The 14,412-nt window shown below is 37.8% G+C and overlaps 2 protein-coding genes across 2 annotated transcripts; both read left to right on the top strand.

Annotated features, from left to right (window-relative positions):
- Positions 1-746: 746 nt before the first annotated feature.
- LOC139965461 (probable E3 ubiquitin-protein ligase MID2) lies at positions 747-4,639 on the top strand. The gene has a single exon (XM_071967824.1). The coding sequence runs from the start codon at positions 1,110-1,112 to the stop codon at positions 2,472-2,474; it is 1,365 nt and encodes a 454-aa protein (XP_071823925.1). The 5' UTR covers positions 747-1,109; the 3' UTR covers positions 2,475-4,639.
- A 2,016-nt stretch (positions 4,640-6,655) lies between these two features.
- Positions 6,656-10,696, top strand: LOC139965463 (uncharacterized). Its single transcript, XM_071967826.1, has 2 exons — positions 6,656-6,812; positions 6,954-10,696. The coding sequence occupies exon 2, from the start codon at positions 7,157-7,159 to the stop codon at positions 8,360-8,362; it is 1,206 nt and encodes a 401-aa protein (XP_071823927.1). The 5' UTR covers positions 6,656-6,812; positions 6,954-7,156; the 3' UTR covers positions 8,363-10,696.
- The last annotated feature ends 3,716 nt before the right edge of the window (positions 10,697-14,412 follow it).

Genomic DNA, 14,412 nt, shown 5'->3' with positions numbered 1-14,412 from the left:
TGCAACTTAATGTCGTATCATGCATGTGCACTCAGTTGTATTAGTTGTATTTTTTGGGTCATTTTTGTACCTGCTCGCCTAAAATGTACTAGCGGAATCAACTGCATAACTGAAACACTGAAATATCCCACATCAGAATGATTTCCCCAGCTATTCTCTTCTATACCGATGCACATACCATATGTAGCCCTATTCATCCCTATACCCCTACCTTTACCTTTACTCTGCAATCATAGCCCTACTCATTCCCTCATACCCCTTCCAATATAAACCCACACATGCATACCACTACCCATCCCCTTACCACACACAGAAACCTACCCTTCCTTGCACTGACGTCATATTTCATAGCTGTCGCTCGGGTGGCGTTACAATATAGTTTAATTACTTATGTCACCATTTCTGTCAAAAAGTTTTGTTTTGCAAAAACTAGTATTAAATTTGTGTGCCTCTTCGTTTCTTTCGGAACCATACAAATATGTCAATCTAGGTTGTTATCACTATTTTAGACAGCCCTTAGCAACCCCAACATATGAATCACAACCTTCTAAATATAGTCCGTCCGATATTTTCTCCGGAAGCCTCTTTTGTTGAGCCACGTAGGTCTACGTCACTTCTGTAGGAGTGCAAGCGATGGTATTTTAGTCTTATTATATCAGTATGTACTGTATCAATAAAATCAACCATGCGTTGAGATGATTATTGTTTTCATTCAATGCCAGTTTCCACACGGAGGCCAGCTATTATATTATATATTTGCAATCACCCTATTACCCTTTTGTGGTAAGGTTACTTACTATACAGTAGCTGGTACTTAGTTTGTTACTTGCAGGATATCGCGTTATATCGAAAGGTGTACAAGATTACGAAGCACTGGATTATTCAACATCGTATACACGTAACATTGGAAAGGAACGGGGAAATTCATTGCCTGGTTTGAACATTTACATCTTGGTAAACGGAAAACATAAATTATGGTGCATCGTATGTAGGACATGCAAGCTACAGGAACTCATTTCGATTAACTTTCCTATTAAAAAAAAAAAAACTATACTGCAGAGACGGTCTCAGGCTACATTAAACAGGGTTTCTGTTTCGGATATATCTCGATGGTGGTACAAACAAAACGTTTTGCCATGGAAGGAAGGGCTAATATAGTTGAAAGTACCTGCGGCATTTGTAAACTAGGGTTCGTTGATCCTAAGATCTTGCCATGCATCCATACCTTTTGTAAAAAGTGTCTAGTTGACAACGTTCGTTCTGCACAACGTCAATCTGTACCATTCAGTTGTCCACACTGTAAGACTCCTCATTCTCTAAACAAAGACAAGATTAACGCCCTTCAGGACAATTATTTTGTATCGACGCTTAAACCTGATCCTGCACTGCGAAAACCCAAACAGGATGTGAAACGGAATCATCTTCGCCTAGCCGCTAAGAGGCGTCCAGTGTCATCTGCCAGTCGCATTGATGTTTCCATAGGCAGCATGAAGAAAGTTCGTTGCTTAAAGCATCCGAGTGGTTCTGTCTACTGTAAGACTTGTGAAGTATTTCAATGTCTGATGTGTAGAAATAACAAGGAACACAGAGGACATGTTTTAATTGAAGCCACAGATATAAATGAGCAATTCGATAGTGACGATGAGCAACTCTCCGAGTCGAACGACATCTTTTTTTCCGTTCTTCAGCAGCAACATCTCAGCGGTCAAACGGAAGAAATTTGTCAACGAGCGATGCACTCGGTAAGAGATGAAGCTTCATATCTGATGGAGGAGATTAATAATCGTGCTGCACAGGTCATCAAGAAAATCGAGGAGGAAAAGTTGATGTTATTGAAAAACCTAACCCTTATTGAAGCTAAGAAATTGCAGACAATAAGGCAGGCTCTTGACTGTGCGAACAAAGTCTCAAGGATTCAGCGCAACCAAATTCAGAGTCGGCAACTCCCGGAAATCCCAAGTGAAGATCCATATCACGCGCCTGCAGTTCAAGAAAGTAAAACCACAGCTAAGTTACGACTAGAGAGTTCTCTTCTTACTATTGGTACCACATTTGTTCCTTATGGGAGTGTCAGACCAGTCCTTGGAGAATTGAATTCGGTTGAATCGGAGAACTTGGCAGCAAAAGAAGAAGTTAAACTAAGAGAGAAGGATGAAACCTCAAGTCAACGAAAACTGGAATACAGACACACTGTTGCTGACCTGAATCAGTTACCGTCGCATTACAACAGAATACCTGAAGATCTGAATCAACAGACCGAAGGAGAGAATGAAGAATTACCGAATCACAGTGAGAACGACGATGACGATGAAGTTCAACAAGTCACAACATCTATTCCAAAAGAGAATTTTAAGCCTCAGCCAGCTCATCGGAAATTGGAACGTCTTTATCCACCTAAACCAGTCGAGCATCGTCCGTTGCCACCTATTCCTGCCCCGAGGAGGATTGTACCTTGCAGTCCAATGGAACAATAAAACCATGTAACAAGTAACTACTTGTATCAACTCAGAGATATATACTCTCGGTGTAAATTTCTTACTGTCTGGATACTATAGGTTAATAATCATTCATCACTACATAATCATTACATAATCACGTACAACGGTTACGTTGTTAACCAGGAACGCATTTAGAAATTATTTGGCAACGTCAGATATTTTGCAAATTTAGGGAAAATGTTCTTCTATTGTTGAGTCATTATATTAACCTATTGTTCATTGTTGGGCCACCAAAAGTTAACAAAGGAAATGTTGGTTCTTGCTCCTTTTTCTTTCTTAATATTCGGATGTTGTTGAAAAAATCTATATCCTATAAGGCTACTTTCTCAATCATTCAACTTACATTGGTTTAAAAGCCTAGTATATTTGCCTTATTACCTAATTTGTCAAGTTTGCAATTTTATTTTAAGTTATTTACTTGTTAGGTTTGGTAAAGCTGGAGATCAGATGTAGACAGTTTTTGAGAGTCATAGCTTGATAATTGTGTTAAAAATGGATACGATATACTTAAAGGGGAAATGGAGCTTTCGTTATATATGTTCTCATGCATTTGCATTAGGTTTGTATGAATCATGCAAACATTTGGCACATAACAATGATGACAATTTTTTCGACAATCACCTTTTGTGATATTTTAAGTGACTCAACTGCAGTGTGCATGTGTCATTGTGCAAGTCTGGTGAGGCATAGCCTTGATCCAATTTGTAAAATATAACTGCAAATTCATGGTGCGCATTGGGCATGGTACACATTTTTTTCTTGCCAAAATGTACCAACTGCTCTTTCATTTGTTTTATACCTCAAGAAACGAAGCTTTGCAAGCATACATCGAACTATATCATGAGAACATGGTGTATCAGTCTACGCATAATACACGGTGCGGTTAACTTGCAAGCCGTGGTACGGGTTAGACTAGAAGTTATACAACTATCTCCACCGCTCTCTCTCTAAATTTCTCTGCCCACCCATCTCTCTAAAAAGAAGAGTCATATAACTGAATAATTGAACATACCTTGATTATGTAACCACGATGGAGCTACACGCTATGGCATTAAATTTAAGTGAGTGAAGTAGAGCCCTAGCTTGCAATTGGCTGACATTTTCACCTCTGATTTATTCGAGGAAACTATTTTTTTTCAACTATTGCTATAGAAAAATTTGTAATTTAGATACGCGCTCTTTTGAATCGTCAGTGTTTATTAGGTATACAATAACAATGTTTAAAACTATTTCAATAGGTTGGGTAGGAGATATATTGCAGTGTAATATTAAATCTGCATTGAAATACTTTGACGATATCACTGCTTGGGAATTGCTTTTTCATTATAAGTTCATAAAACAATGCAGAGGTATTTCCAATATTGAAATTCACGCAAACACTAAACTATATAGGCCTACCTCCCATAGGATTATAATGAGAGCACTGGTCACTCATATAACAGTGTTAATTATCCGTTTGTTTCAATGATTTTGTTGTTCATATTTACTTGAGTCAAACTTCGGTTAACTTAAAGCCCTCGTGTCCAGTTGAAAATAGGGGTCCTTAAATGCGTTTCATATTTAAACAGATATATGATGGATTTCTATAAAGTTTACCGTATAACGAAGATAATGCATCAAGAGTAGTGTTTCATTTTTGTTTCGATTTAAAAAAAAGTATTACACTATTCGAAAATATTATGTCCATGGAACAACTCCATGGTAACGTTCATGTATACTTGTTGTTATATGTTAATGAACAACATTACTCGGAAAGAAGATGGAATTACTCAGATGCCTGATATGATGTTTAGTGTCAGATAGAAACGACGACATGCTGGGAATCATCTAACAGAAGCTATTCAAAATTTTTATATCGTATAGTTTTATTATCGTTTTATTTCTGTGTAACCGCAAAGGTAACATTGAATCATATACATTACGAACTATTGAAATTATATAAAACCACTTGATGACGCCATATCGAAGAAAAAGTTCAATTGTGATGTAGTAATTTTGTTGTTAAATAGTTTTGGTTTTGATAACCAAGAAAGTTTATCTGTCCACCTATGATTTAATCGCAATCATCATTGTCATCACGCTGCCTGTGTAACCTGCTTAATTTGCAATAATAAATATCAAATATATGAGTTTTTCAATAATCATATTGTATTCATATTTTTTTGCACTATAGAATAACTAAGTAGTTCCTGCTTCTATTTGACTTGACCCCTGTAACATAGAAGTCCTCTCCGATCCTGGTCTCTTTGCATCCATATTTTATGATACCTTTTTATGATGCGGGCGGTGCTGAATAACGTTTCCCTCTCCTTTTAACCAGTAAACCACTGTTACAAACGACGTGTGATGCTACGCCAAAATTTCACCCTTAATAAATGGATTTATTTTGACAGTTACACACATATTGATGGATTGATTTATTTTTTTCATAACGTGAATATGTACAATGTGATAGGAAGTCCTCTAAAAAACCTTCAGATGGCTTAACAAAGTAGAGGACTCCCTGTAAAGAAAAGGAAAAAGAAAACAAAATGTTAAAGAAAATATGAACATGTTCGATTAATAAAGTGCAATTATTTGTTGAATGATTTTACAGAGGGTTTATTTGTAATAGCGACTGATAGAGAATTCCAAGTTTTGATTGTACGTTCCCTTAGTGATAACATCCCTATTGTAGAATTATATCTGTTATAATGTGCATTGCCTGAAAATCTGGTATTGTAATGATGAATATCACTGTTACTTATTAAGTAGTCATTAAAAGCATTTGGTAACAGTCCATTCCATGCCTTATAAGCAAATGTAGCAAGATTAACCCTAATAATGTCATCAGTTTTTAACAACCTAGAACGCTTAAAAAGAGGATTTGTGTGGTCCCGTGGTTTGGCATGTGTTATATGGCAGACTGCTCTCTTCTGTGTAATATAAATGGGATTCAGATTGGTATATCAAGTACCAGACCATATGTTACAACAATACGTAATATGTGGCAGGACTAATATCTGATAGAGAATTTTTAATATGTGTTGTGGCAGATAATGCTTAAGCTTAGCTAAAACACCGTTTTTTGCAACTTTTTTACAGACAGTTGTAATGTGGTCACACCACTTGAGTTTATGATCAATATAAATGCCTAAAACCTAGTACTTTTGACTTGTTGTAGTCTTTGACCGCCCATAGTTATATCAGCATTCCATGTAAAATTGTTAGAAGTATTATAAACTATATAAACTATAAAGTTTGTTTCATCATATAGCGTATTTTCAAACCAAAATTGCAATTACTTTGGTAAGTTCTTGAAGTATCGTTTTCTCTACTTGTATGAAAATCGACGGATGCCTCAAGAGGATATAACAGATAATGGATCAAGACAGTTTATAGCACGGTTTTCGAGTATCTGACATGCAATACATTGTGCAATGTATTGCCTTATAGACTCTCAAATCGCACAGGATGACATGACAACCCAGGGAAAAAAAAACAACATACTTCGATCACTCTGCGAAAGGCGTGTCTACACAGGGCGGTACAGAGCATTAAATGGCGGACGCAAATGTACGTAGCTGTGTAGAAATGCCAAGAATTCGTCCCATTTCAGAAATGAATTGTTTTTGAAGGATGACTTAAACATTTTATCAATTTATCTCTTTATAGTGAAGGTAACACCTCAGTTTGTCGAATTCTTTTTCGCAGTTTATAGAAACATTGTTCAATGAAAGCGAGTTAGTTCACCTGAGCCAAACTCGGTCGAATCACAACAAAAGCAAAATCAATTCTTTTTGTACTTGAAAAGTGAGTAATCCGGAGGCGGAATCCCACACACACATACACACAAACTACCTCATGTATGAATCGTGCCATACACAATCCTACTATTGCACGAGGTTACAAAGGTACATTTTATATGTATGGTAGTAAAGACTCGATATTTTCGTCGGTTGATAGGAACTTATTAGTAAACATCGGCATCTCCTCCTGACAGATCAAGTAGAAAATGTCAAAAGACCGAAAGATACAAGCAGACTTCCCGTCGATCACTCGTTCAGTTGGCTTACTTGACATATTAAGAAACCGACTGTACGCACAGTTTGTACTGTGGCCTTGATATCAACTGGAAAACCACCCGGCGTGCACTTGAACAAAGGTTGGTGTATTGTAAACAATGAATAAAACGTAGTTGTGTTGTACATTCTGAATAGACTTTTCCTCGTAAACTAATGCCCAGCACACCTGTTGATACAACACAAGCTCAATGGATTACATTGGTTGGAACTGTAACAGTGAAATGTTGCAATGCGTTACGTCGAACAAGAGGTAGGCCTACGATATATGTTACATTTGTTGTATTTTTTTATGAACCGGTCGGCCGCACGGTATTTATAGATTGTAGCCTAGTCATCAGTTTGTAACTGAAATGATGAAGATATCAGATCCATTCTCTTATATTTGCAACAGGTTATTCAACAACACGGCCTCAAGCTATAACTGTGATGGGACTCGAACCGCAGTTTAACCAACAACTTCTGCCGGACTTGCTTCGGACCCTGTGCAAAGAGTTTAGGACCGCACAGCGCTAACATATAAGTGACATCCAATTGTTCCTAGTGCATCAGAGTGGACAAATCTTATCTGGTCGGATTGATCATTATTTTATCAATATGGCGTCAAATGTTGTAAAGGAACTAGGAGATGAGTTTTTGAACTGTGCTGTATGCAGAAGCACCTACAGTGAGCCAAAAATGTTACCTTGCATACACAGCTTTTGTAGGAATTGTCTTGAGCAATGTAAGATGGCAGCGCAGCAGAAAGGTGAACGTTTTGGCTGTCCAATCTGCAGAACAACTATCACGTTATCTCCTGGTGGTATCAAGGCATTGCCGACTGATTTCTTGCTCCAAAGTCTACACGATGAACTCGGCGAAATTGAAACAAAAGATGCATCAGGATCATTAACCACAGCTAAAAGGACGCTAACGAGGAAGATAAGTAAAACTAGATGCTCTACGCATACAAATGGGCTATCTATGTACTGCCGTACGTGTAAAGTGTTTCAATGTATGTCTTGTACAACAAGGAACAAACACAATGGTCACGACCTAGTAGATGCAACGGAGGCAGAGTTAGATGTCCACGAGACTCTTGAACTTCAAGCCGTCCAATCAGTTCAGGAGCACGCGCGCTGCGGCGAAACAGAGGACAGAGCGCGGAGAGCGTCACAGCGAGTAAAACGCGAAGCCGCTTCTGCGGAAGATGCCATCACACAACGTGCCGCCGAGGCGATGGAAAGAATCGCGGCAGAGAAAACGGCTATGCTCAGTAGATTACGTATGACGGAAGCAAGGAAACTGCGTCTGATCAATCGTGTGTTGGACAGTGCTGCTGAAACAAAATCCCGCCTCAAGGAGATTGAAGCGTCCGTCAAAGAAGCTATAAAATCAGAAAATAGCGAGGACGTTCCGAAAACTAGTAATCTGTTATCGCAACTGGAGGAACTTCGAATCGAGTTGGAAAATATTGAGCTAGAAGATTCTCTTAATGGGCTAGGCCTTGAATTTGAACCATCTGCTGAAGTTAGTACTTTAATAGGTGAACTGAGGAATCCTGCCAGTGTAGTTGAAGAGAGCAGTAACTCGTCAGCGCAAACAACAAATATCAGCCAGGAATTACAACCGGATACAAATGGTCACGTGTCTACCGCCAACGAAGTGGAGTCAGTTCAAGAAATAAACTACACTGGCGTCGGCCATTATGAAGATGAAACCCAAAACAACGACGAATCTAAAGAATTAAGTTTAGAGGAAACTCTTGATGCCATAGTGAGTGAAACTTTACAACCTACAACCTACCGTTCTGTCCCCTACTGAGGAATACAACTATACTATCGATCATCACGCATGGCATCCCCCACCTCCACCGCCATGGCACCATCCTCCGCACCATCATCACCGACCAAGACACCATCTTCATCACCCATACCATCCTCGTCACCCATTCGGTCCAGGGTTGGGATGCCACGGTGGGATGAGGCATGGTCGTCCATTCGGTAGAAGAGGGCGCTGTCACCATCCAATGTAGGAAATCGTAAGATACGCTATTGATAATATAAACCTGCACCTGAAATTATTTGCTTCGATTAAAAGCAAAGATAAGTGTGTATATCAAACAAAGGTCTCTTTAAGTTGAGATAAGGGCTGCGTTGAATGACAGTTGTGTGCTTGCGGACATGTCAGAATATAGTATTACTCGTGTTTGTGTATATGCGTGTGTTTGGCAGGTTTGGGATGGGGGGGGGGGGTGTTTCTCTGGGTCAATGCATATCATCTGGTTATAATCCTTTAGTGATAATTGAATTGGGTGGGATAGTCAGGACCGATGAGAGGGGGTTGGTGAGGCTACAGTTTCTGGGCTTATTATGGGACAAGGCGAAAGATCACCTTAAGAATGTGTTATCGTTTTCATACCTTACCTAATGCAAAATGTAATTATAAGTGGGAAGGTTTGGCGAGGGGGTGAGGACACTGCCGTACAGCATATGTACCTGTTAAGCTAGTACTACAGTACCAGGGTGACTCCATATCGAGTCGAGGAACTCCCTGGCTCGAGTCACTGTATTCCTCGTAGTACATAACGTGCATTCGTAGCTATTCATTTTATTAATTAAATTTTGCATCGTCACAAAGATGTTTCCCTATTGGTTTCAAGTTAGATGGTAGGATGGAGGGTTGCAACTTACCGAGACTGACTCAGCATCCACCAGTAAACAGGTAAACCCGAAAGCCTGGAATGATACATAAGTTTGTCAGTGAGGGGTTATTATGTCGTCTGTTTATCAATGTGAGGAACTCTGTATACACTGCAGTTCATCCTTTACAAAAAGATCCGTATTATTCCCAACTGTGTCAGTTATGTAACATATGATAACACCGTCAAACAACATGTGCAAGTTAGATTCACTGGTAAGTTTAATGTTTATCTTGACTCTCTCATGCAGGATAAATGATTAAAATACTAATTCGTATGGATAAGAGTTCGCAGGGTGCACATGTAGATGTTCGGGCTATGTTTGTTTGTTTATGTTTGATTTTTTGTTGCTTTTTGCTTAAAATAAATGTGTACAAATGTCCTTATTTTGGCATACATGGGACTTTTTTTTCTTCTGTTTTGTGAATTTTAGTCCAAATGAAGCTCGAAGGACATCATATGATATACAAGCGTTGAAATGTTTATATAAAATATGACAATGAAAACGCACATCATGAAAATTATGCATTGAGATGTCGTAGGCTAAGCGAGATTTAGGACTTTGAGGAGTTTTTGTCTACTTCAGTTTACGATTAATTGCCTTACTTTTCCTGGAATGCTGCTCTAAGGTAAAGTTGATATTGATGTTAACTCTTCTCTAGATTTTAAGTTATAATATTATGTATTAATCCAATGTTTTAAGCGTTACGATAACTCCATATCATCTTTCGTTAATGAATTAAAATGTCGCCAGAGCTGTGAAATGAACCGTAACATCAATATTCATAACGTTTAGTGTGGAAGATATATATTAAAGTTTGTTTTGTTTCTAAGTTGTTAATGTGAAAGTCAAGCTCTCTGAACCGCTGCAATTGATCAACTATACAGCGATATTAAAATGCAACCTGCTGCGATACTGATATTTGTTATTTACAATGATGTATATTTCAGTTTAATTTTATTGCATAATTATGGAACAAATAGCATATTTAATAGATGCTCATGGTACATTATAATCTCTAACTACGCCTCACCGTATAAATTAGTAAATGAAAATGCAATTTCTTTGATTAATTTAGGATTCTATAATATATGGCAATTAAGTGCGATATCTGTCGGTGTATGCAGGCAGACTCTCAACGGAAGGATTTATAAACAAGAAGCTCATGTGACTGCAGTTTGAGCAATTTAATTATAATTTCGTTGTGTCTATTTATGCAGAGTCCGTGTTATGAGTGGGATTGAGGTAGGGCTATAGGGAATGGGTATACGGCGTTCAATTTTATTGTTTACTTTGGAAGCCATTGTTTTTGTTTATATTTGTAGAAATTGCTTTAATTTACCTTTTTTTTAATTTGCTTTGAAATTACTTTATAAAATGTACGATGAAGTTTGAAATTAAAGCAATACAAAAAAGGATGTTGTAGTTGCTTATGACGTAAATAAAATAACATAAACGCAAATCTGGTGGATCTCCTTTTCTTTATAGGAGACTACTGCATACACGATATACTATATTGTAGCGTCGATCTCCCGCGTCCACCCCTTGTCCACTAAAATAATGTCTAAGAAAATGGTTTTGCAGCTCATAATGAAAATAACAGTGCAATCTCCGTTGAATATACATGTTTTGTACGCAGACTATACAGTAATATTTGTGACTTCATCCTCTCCCCCCCTCCTTCGACCCCACCCCATCCGTCTCCAATAAAGTAATTGGCATGAAAATGGGCCCATCTAGGTGACACTCATCTATGCTCATTTGGTAACCAACATGTTACATTTTGCACAATGTAGCTATACGTCCTCTCAAGTTTGTTTTTGTATTTTTACTGATGGAATCATGTAAGAGGGGAGTTGTGTGTATATACGCCAGTGTGATGCATGGGAGGGTCAGAAGTATATATGGGGGCGGGGGATTTCAACCTTTAGCGCTAGTTTCACCGACCACCTCTATAATTTTCGTCAACTTTGTCAACTGTTATTTACTCACGCCACAAAACTCTTTCCAAATTAGTTAGTTAAAGCAACGATAACGTGTCTTCTATCGCAGCCTATAGTGATCAGTATATTAGTTCCCATATGGCTACACGTGTTCACTGCATTCAGTAACCCCACCCCTCCCTTCAAATTCACCCCTCGTCTCTTCTTAGAACCTTCGCCAGAACGGACGCCAGGCCCATATCATGCTCTCCAGCCTCTAAAATTCGAATTCGTAAAAGAGGGTTAGATTCTCTATACGGTCGGTTATAAAAAGTCATATTTATATCCTGGAAACGTGAAACTAAACTTGAATTCTCTGACTTAAAAGGGGACAAATTTTGTTTTTCCCTCCTCAAACCACTAAGTCTATCGACGCGCTGGGACTCATGATCAACTGGCTCCACCAAATCCCAAGTGAGGATCCATATCACGCGCCTGCAGTTCAAGAATGTAAAACCACAGCTAATTTAAGACTAGAGAGTTCTCTTCTTATTATTGGTATCACATATTTGTTCCTTATGGGAGCGTCAGACCAGTCCTTGGAGAATTGAATTCGGTTGAATCGGAGAACTTGGCAGCAAAAGAAGAAGTTAAACTAAGAGAGAAGGATGAAACCTCAAGTCAACGAAAACTGGAATACAGACACACTGTTGCTGACCTGAATCAGTTACCGTCGCATTACAATAGAATACCTGAAGATCTGAATCAACAGACCGAAGGAGAGAATGAAGAACTACCGAATCACAGTGAGAACGACGATGACGATGAAGTTCAACAAGTCAAAACATCTATTCCAAAAGAGAATTTTAAGCCTCAGCCAGCTCATCGGAAAATGGAACGTCTTTATCCACCTAAACCAGTCGAGCATCGTCCGTTGCCACCTATTCCTGCCCCGAGGAGGATTGTACCTTGCAGTCCAATGGAACAATAAAACCATGTAACAAGTAACTGCTTGTATCGACTCAGAGATATATACTCTCGGTGTAAATTTCTTACTGTCTGGATACTATAGGTTAATAATCATTCATCACTATACATAATCATTACATAATCACGTACAACGGTTACGTTGTCAACCAGGAAAACATTTAGAAATTATTTGGCAACGTCAGACATTTTGCAAAATTAGGGGAAATTTTCTTATATTGTTGAGTCATTATATTAACCTATTATTCATTGTTGGACCACCAAAAGTTAACAAAGGAAATGTTGGTTCTTGCTCCTTTTTCTTTCTTAATATTCGGATGTTGTTGAAAAAATCTATATCCTATAAGGCTACTTTCTCAATCATTCAACTTACATTGTTTAAAAGCCTAGTATATTTGCCTTATTACCTAATTTGTCAAGTTTTCAATTTTATTTTAAGTTATATACTTGTTAGGTTTGGTAAAGCTGGAGATCAGATGTAGACAGTGTTTGAGAGTCATAGCTTGATAATTGTGTTAAAAATGGATACGCTATACTTAAAGGGGAAATGGAGCTTTCGTTATATATGTTCTCATGCATTTGCATTAGGTTTGTACGAATCATGCAAACATTTGGCACATAATAATGATGACAATTTTTTTCGACAATCACCTTTTGTGATATTTTAAGTGACCCAACTGCAGTGTGCATGTGTCATTGTGCAAGTCTGGTGAGGCATAGCCTTGATTCAATTTGTAAAATATAACTGCAAATTCATGGTGCGCATTGGGCACGGTGTACCGTTTTTTTTTTTCTTGCCAAAATGTACCAACTGCTCTTTCATTTGTTTTATACCTCAAGAAACGAAGCTATATGCAAGCATACATCGAACTATATCATGAGAACATGGTGGATCAGTCTACGCATAATACCCGGTGCGGTTAACTTGCAAGCCGTGGTACGGGTTAGACTAGAAGTTATACAACTATCTCCACCTCTCTCTCTCTCTAAATTTCTCTCTCCACCCATCTCTCTAAAAAGAAGAGTCATATAACTGAATAATTGAACATACCTTGAGTATAACCACGATGGAGCTACACGCTATGACATTAAATTTAAGTGAGTGAAGTAGTGCCCTTGCAATTGGCTGACATTTGCACCTCTGATATATTCGAGGAAACTATTTTTTTTTCAACTATTGCTATAGAAAAATAGATTTGTAATTTAGATACGCGCTCTAATCGTCAATGTTTATTAGGTATACAATAACAATGTTTAAATCTATTTCAATAGGTTGGGTAGGACATATATTGCAGTGTCATATTAAATCTGCATTGAAATACTTTGACGTTATCACAGCTGCTAGGGACCTGCTTTTTCATTATAAGTTCATAAAACAATGCAGAGGCATTTCCAATATTGAAATTCACGCAAACACTAAACTATATAGGCCTACCTCCCATAGGATTATAATGAGAGCAATGGTCAGACATATCAACAGTGTTAATTATCCGTTTGTTTCAATGATTTTGTTGTGCATATTTACTTGAGTCGAACTTCGGTTAACTTAAAGCCCTCGTGTCCAGTTGAAAATAGAGGTCTTTATGCGTATCATATTTAAGCAGATACGATGGATTTCTATCAAATTTACCGTATCACGAAGATAATGCAGCAAGAGCGGTGTTTCATTATTGTTTAGATTTAAACAAAGTATTGCACAATTCGAACATATTATATCCATGGAACGACTCCATGGTAACGTTCATGTTTATTTGTTGTTATGTTAATGAACAACATTACTCGGAAAGAAGATGGAATTACTCAGATGCCTGATATGATGTTTAGTGTCAGATAGAAACGACGACATGCTGGGAATCATCTTACTTAATTTGCAGAAGCCATTCAAATTTATTTATCGTATGTTTTTTTTTATCGTTTTATTTCTGTGTAACCGCAAAATTTAACAAGCCATGTCGTAGAAAAAGCTCAATTGTGATGTAGTAATTTTGTTGTTAAATAGTTTTGGTTTTGATAACCAAGAAAGTTTATCTGTCCACCTATGATTTAATCGCAATCATCATTGTCATCACGCTGCCTGTGTAACCTGCTTAATTTGCAATAATAAATATCAAATATATGAGTTTTTCAATAAACATATTGTATTCATATTTTTTTAACATAGAAGTCCTCTCCGATCCTGGTCTCTTTGCATCCATATTTTATGATGCCTTTTTATGATGCGGGTGGTGCTGAATAACGTTTCCCTGTCCTTATAACCAGTAAA

Source organism: Apostichopus japonicus, chromosome 3, assembly GCF_037975245.1.
Source record: "Apostichopus japonicus isolate 1M-3 chromosome 3, ASM3797524v1, whole genome shotgun sequence".
Taxonomy (NCBI): Eukaryota; Metazoa; Echinodermata; class Holothuroidea; order Aspidochirotida; family Stichopodidae; genus Apostichopus; species Apostichopus japonicus.
The sequence above is the reverse complement of the archived record's forward strand: the minus strand, read 5'-3'. Positions and strand labels throughout refer to the sequence as shown.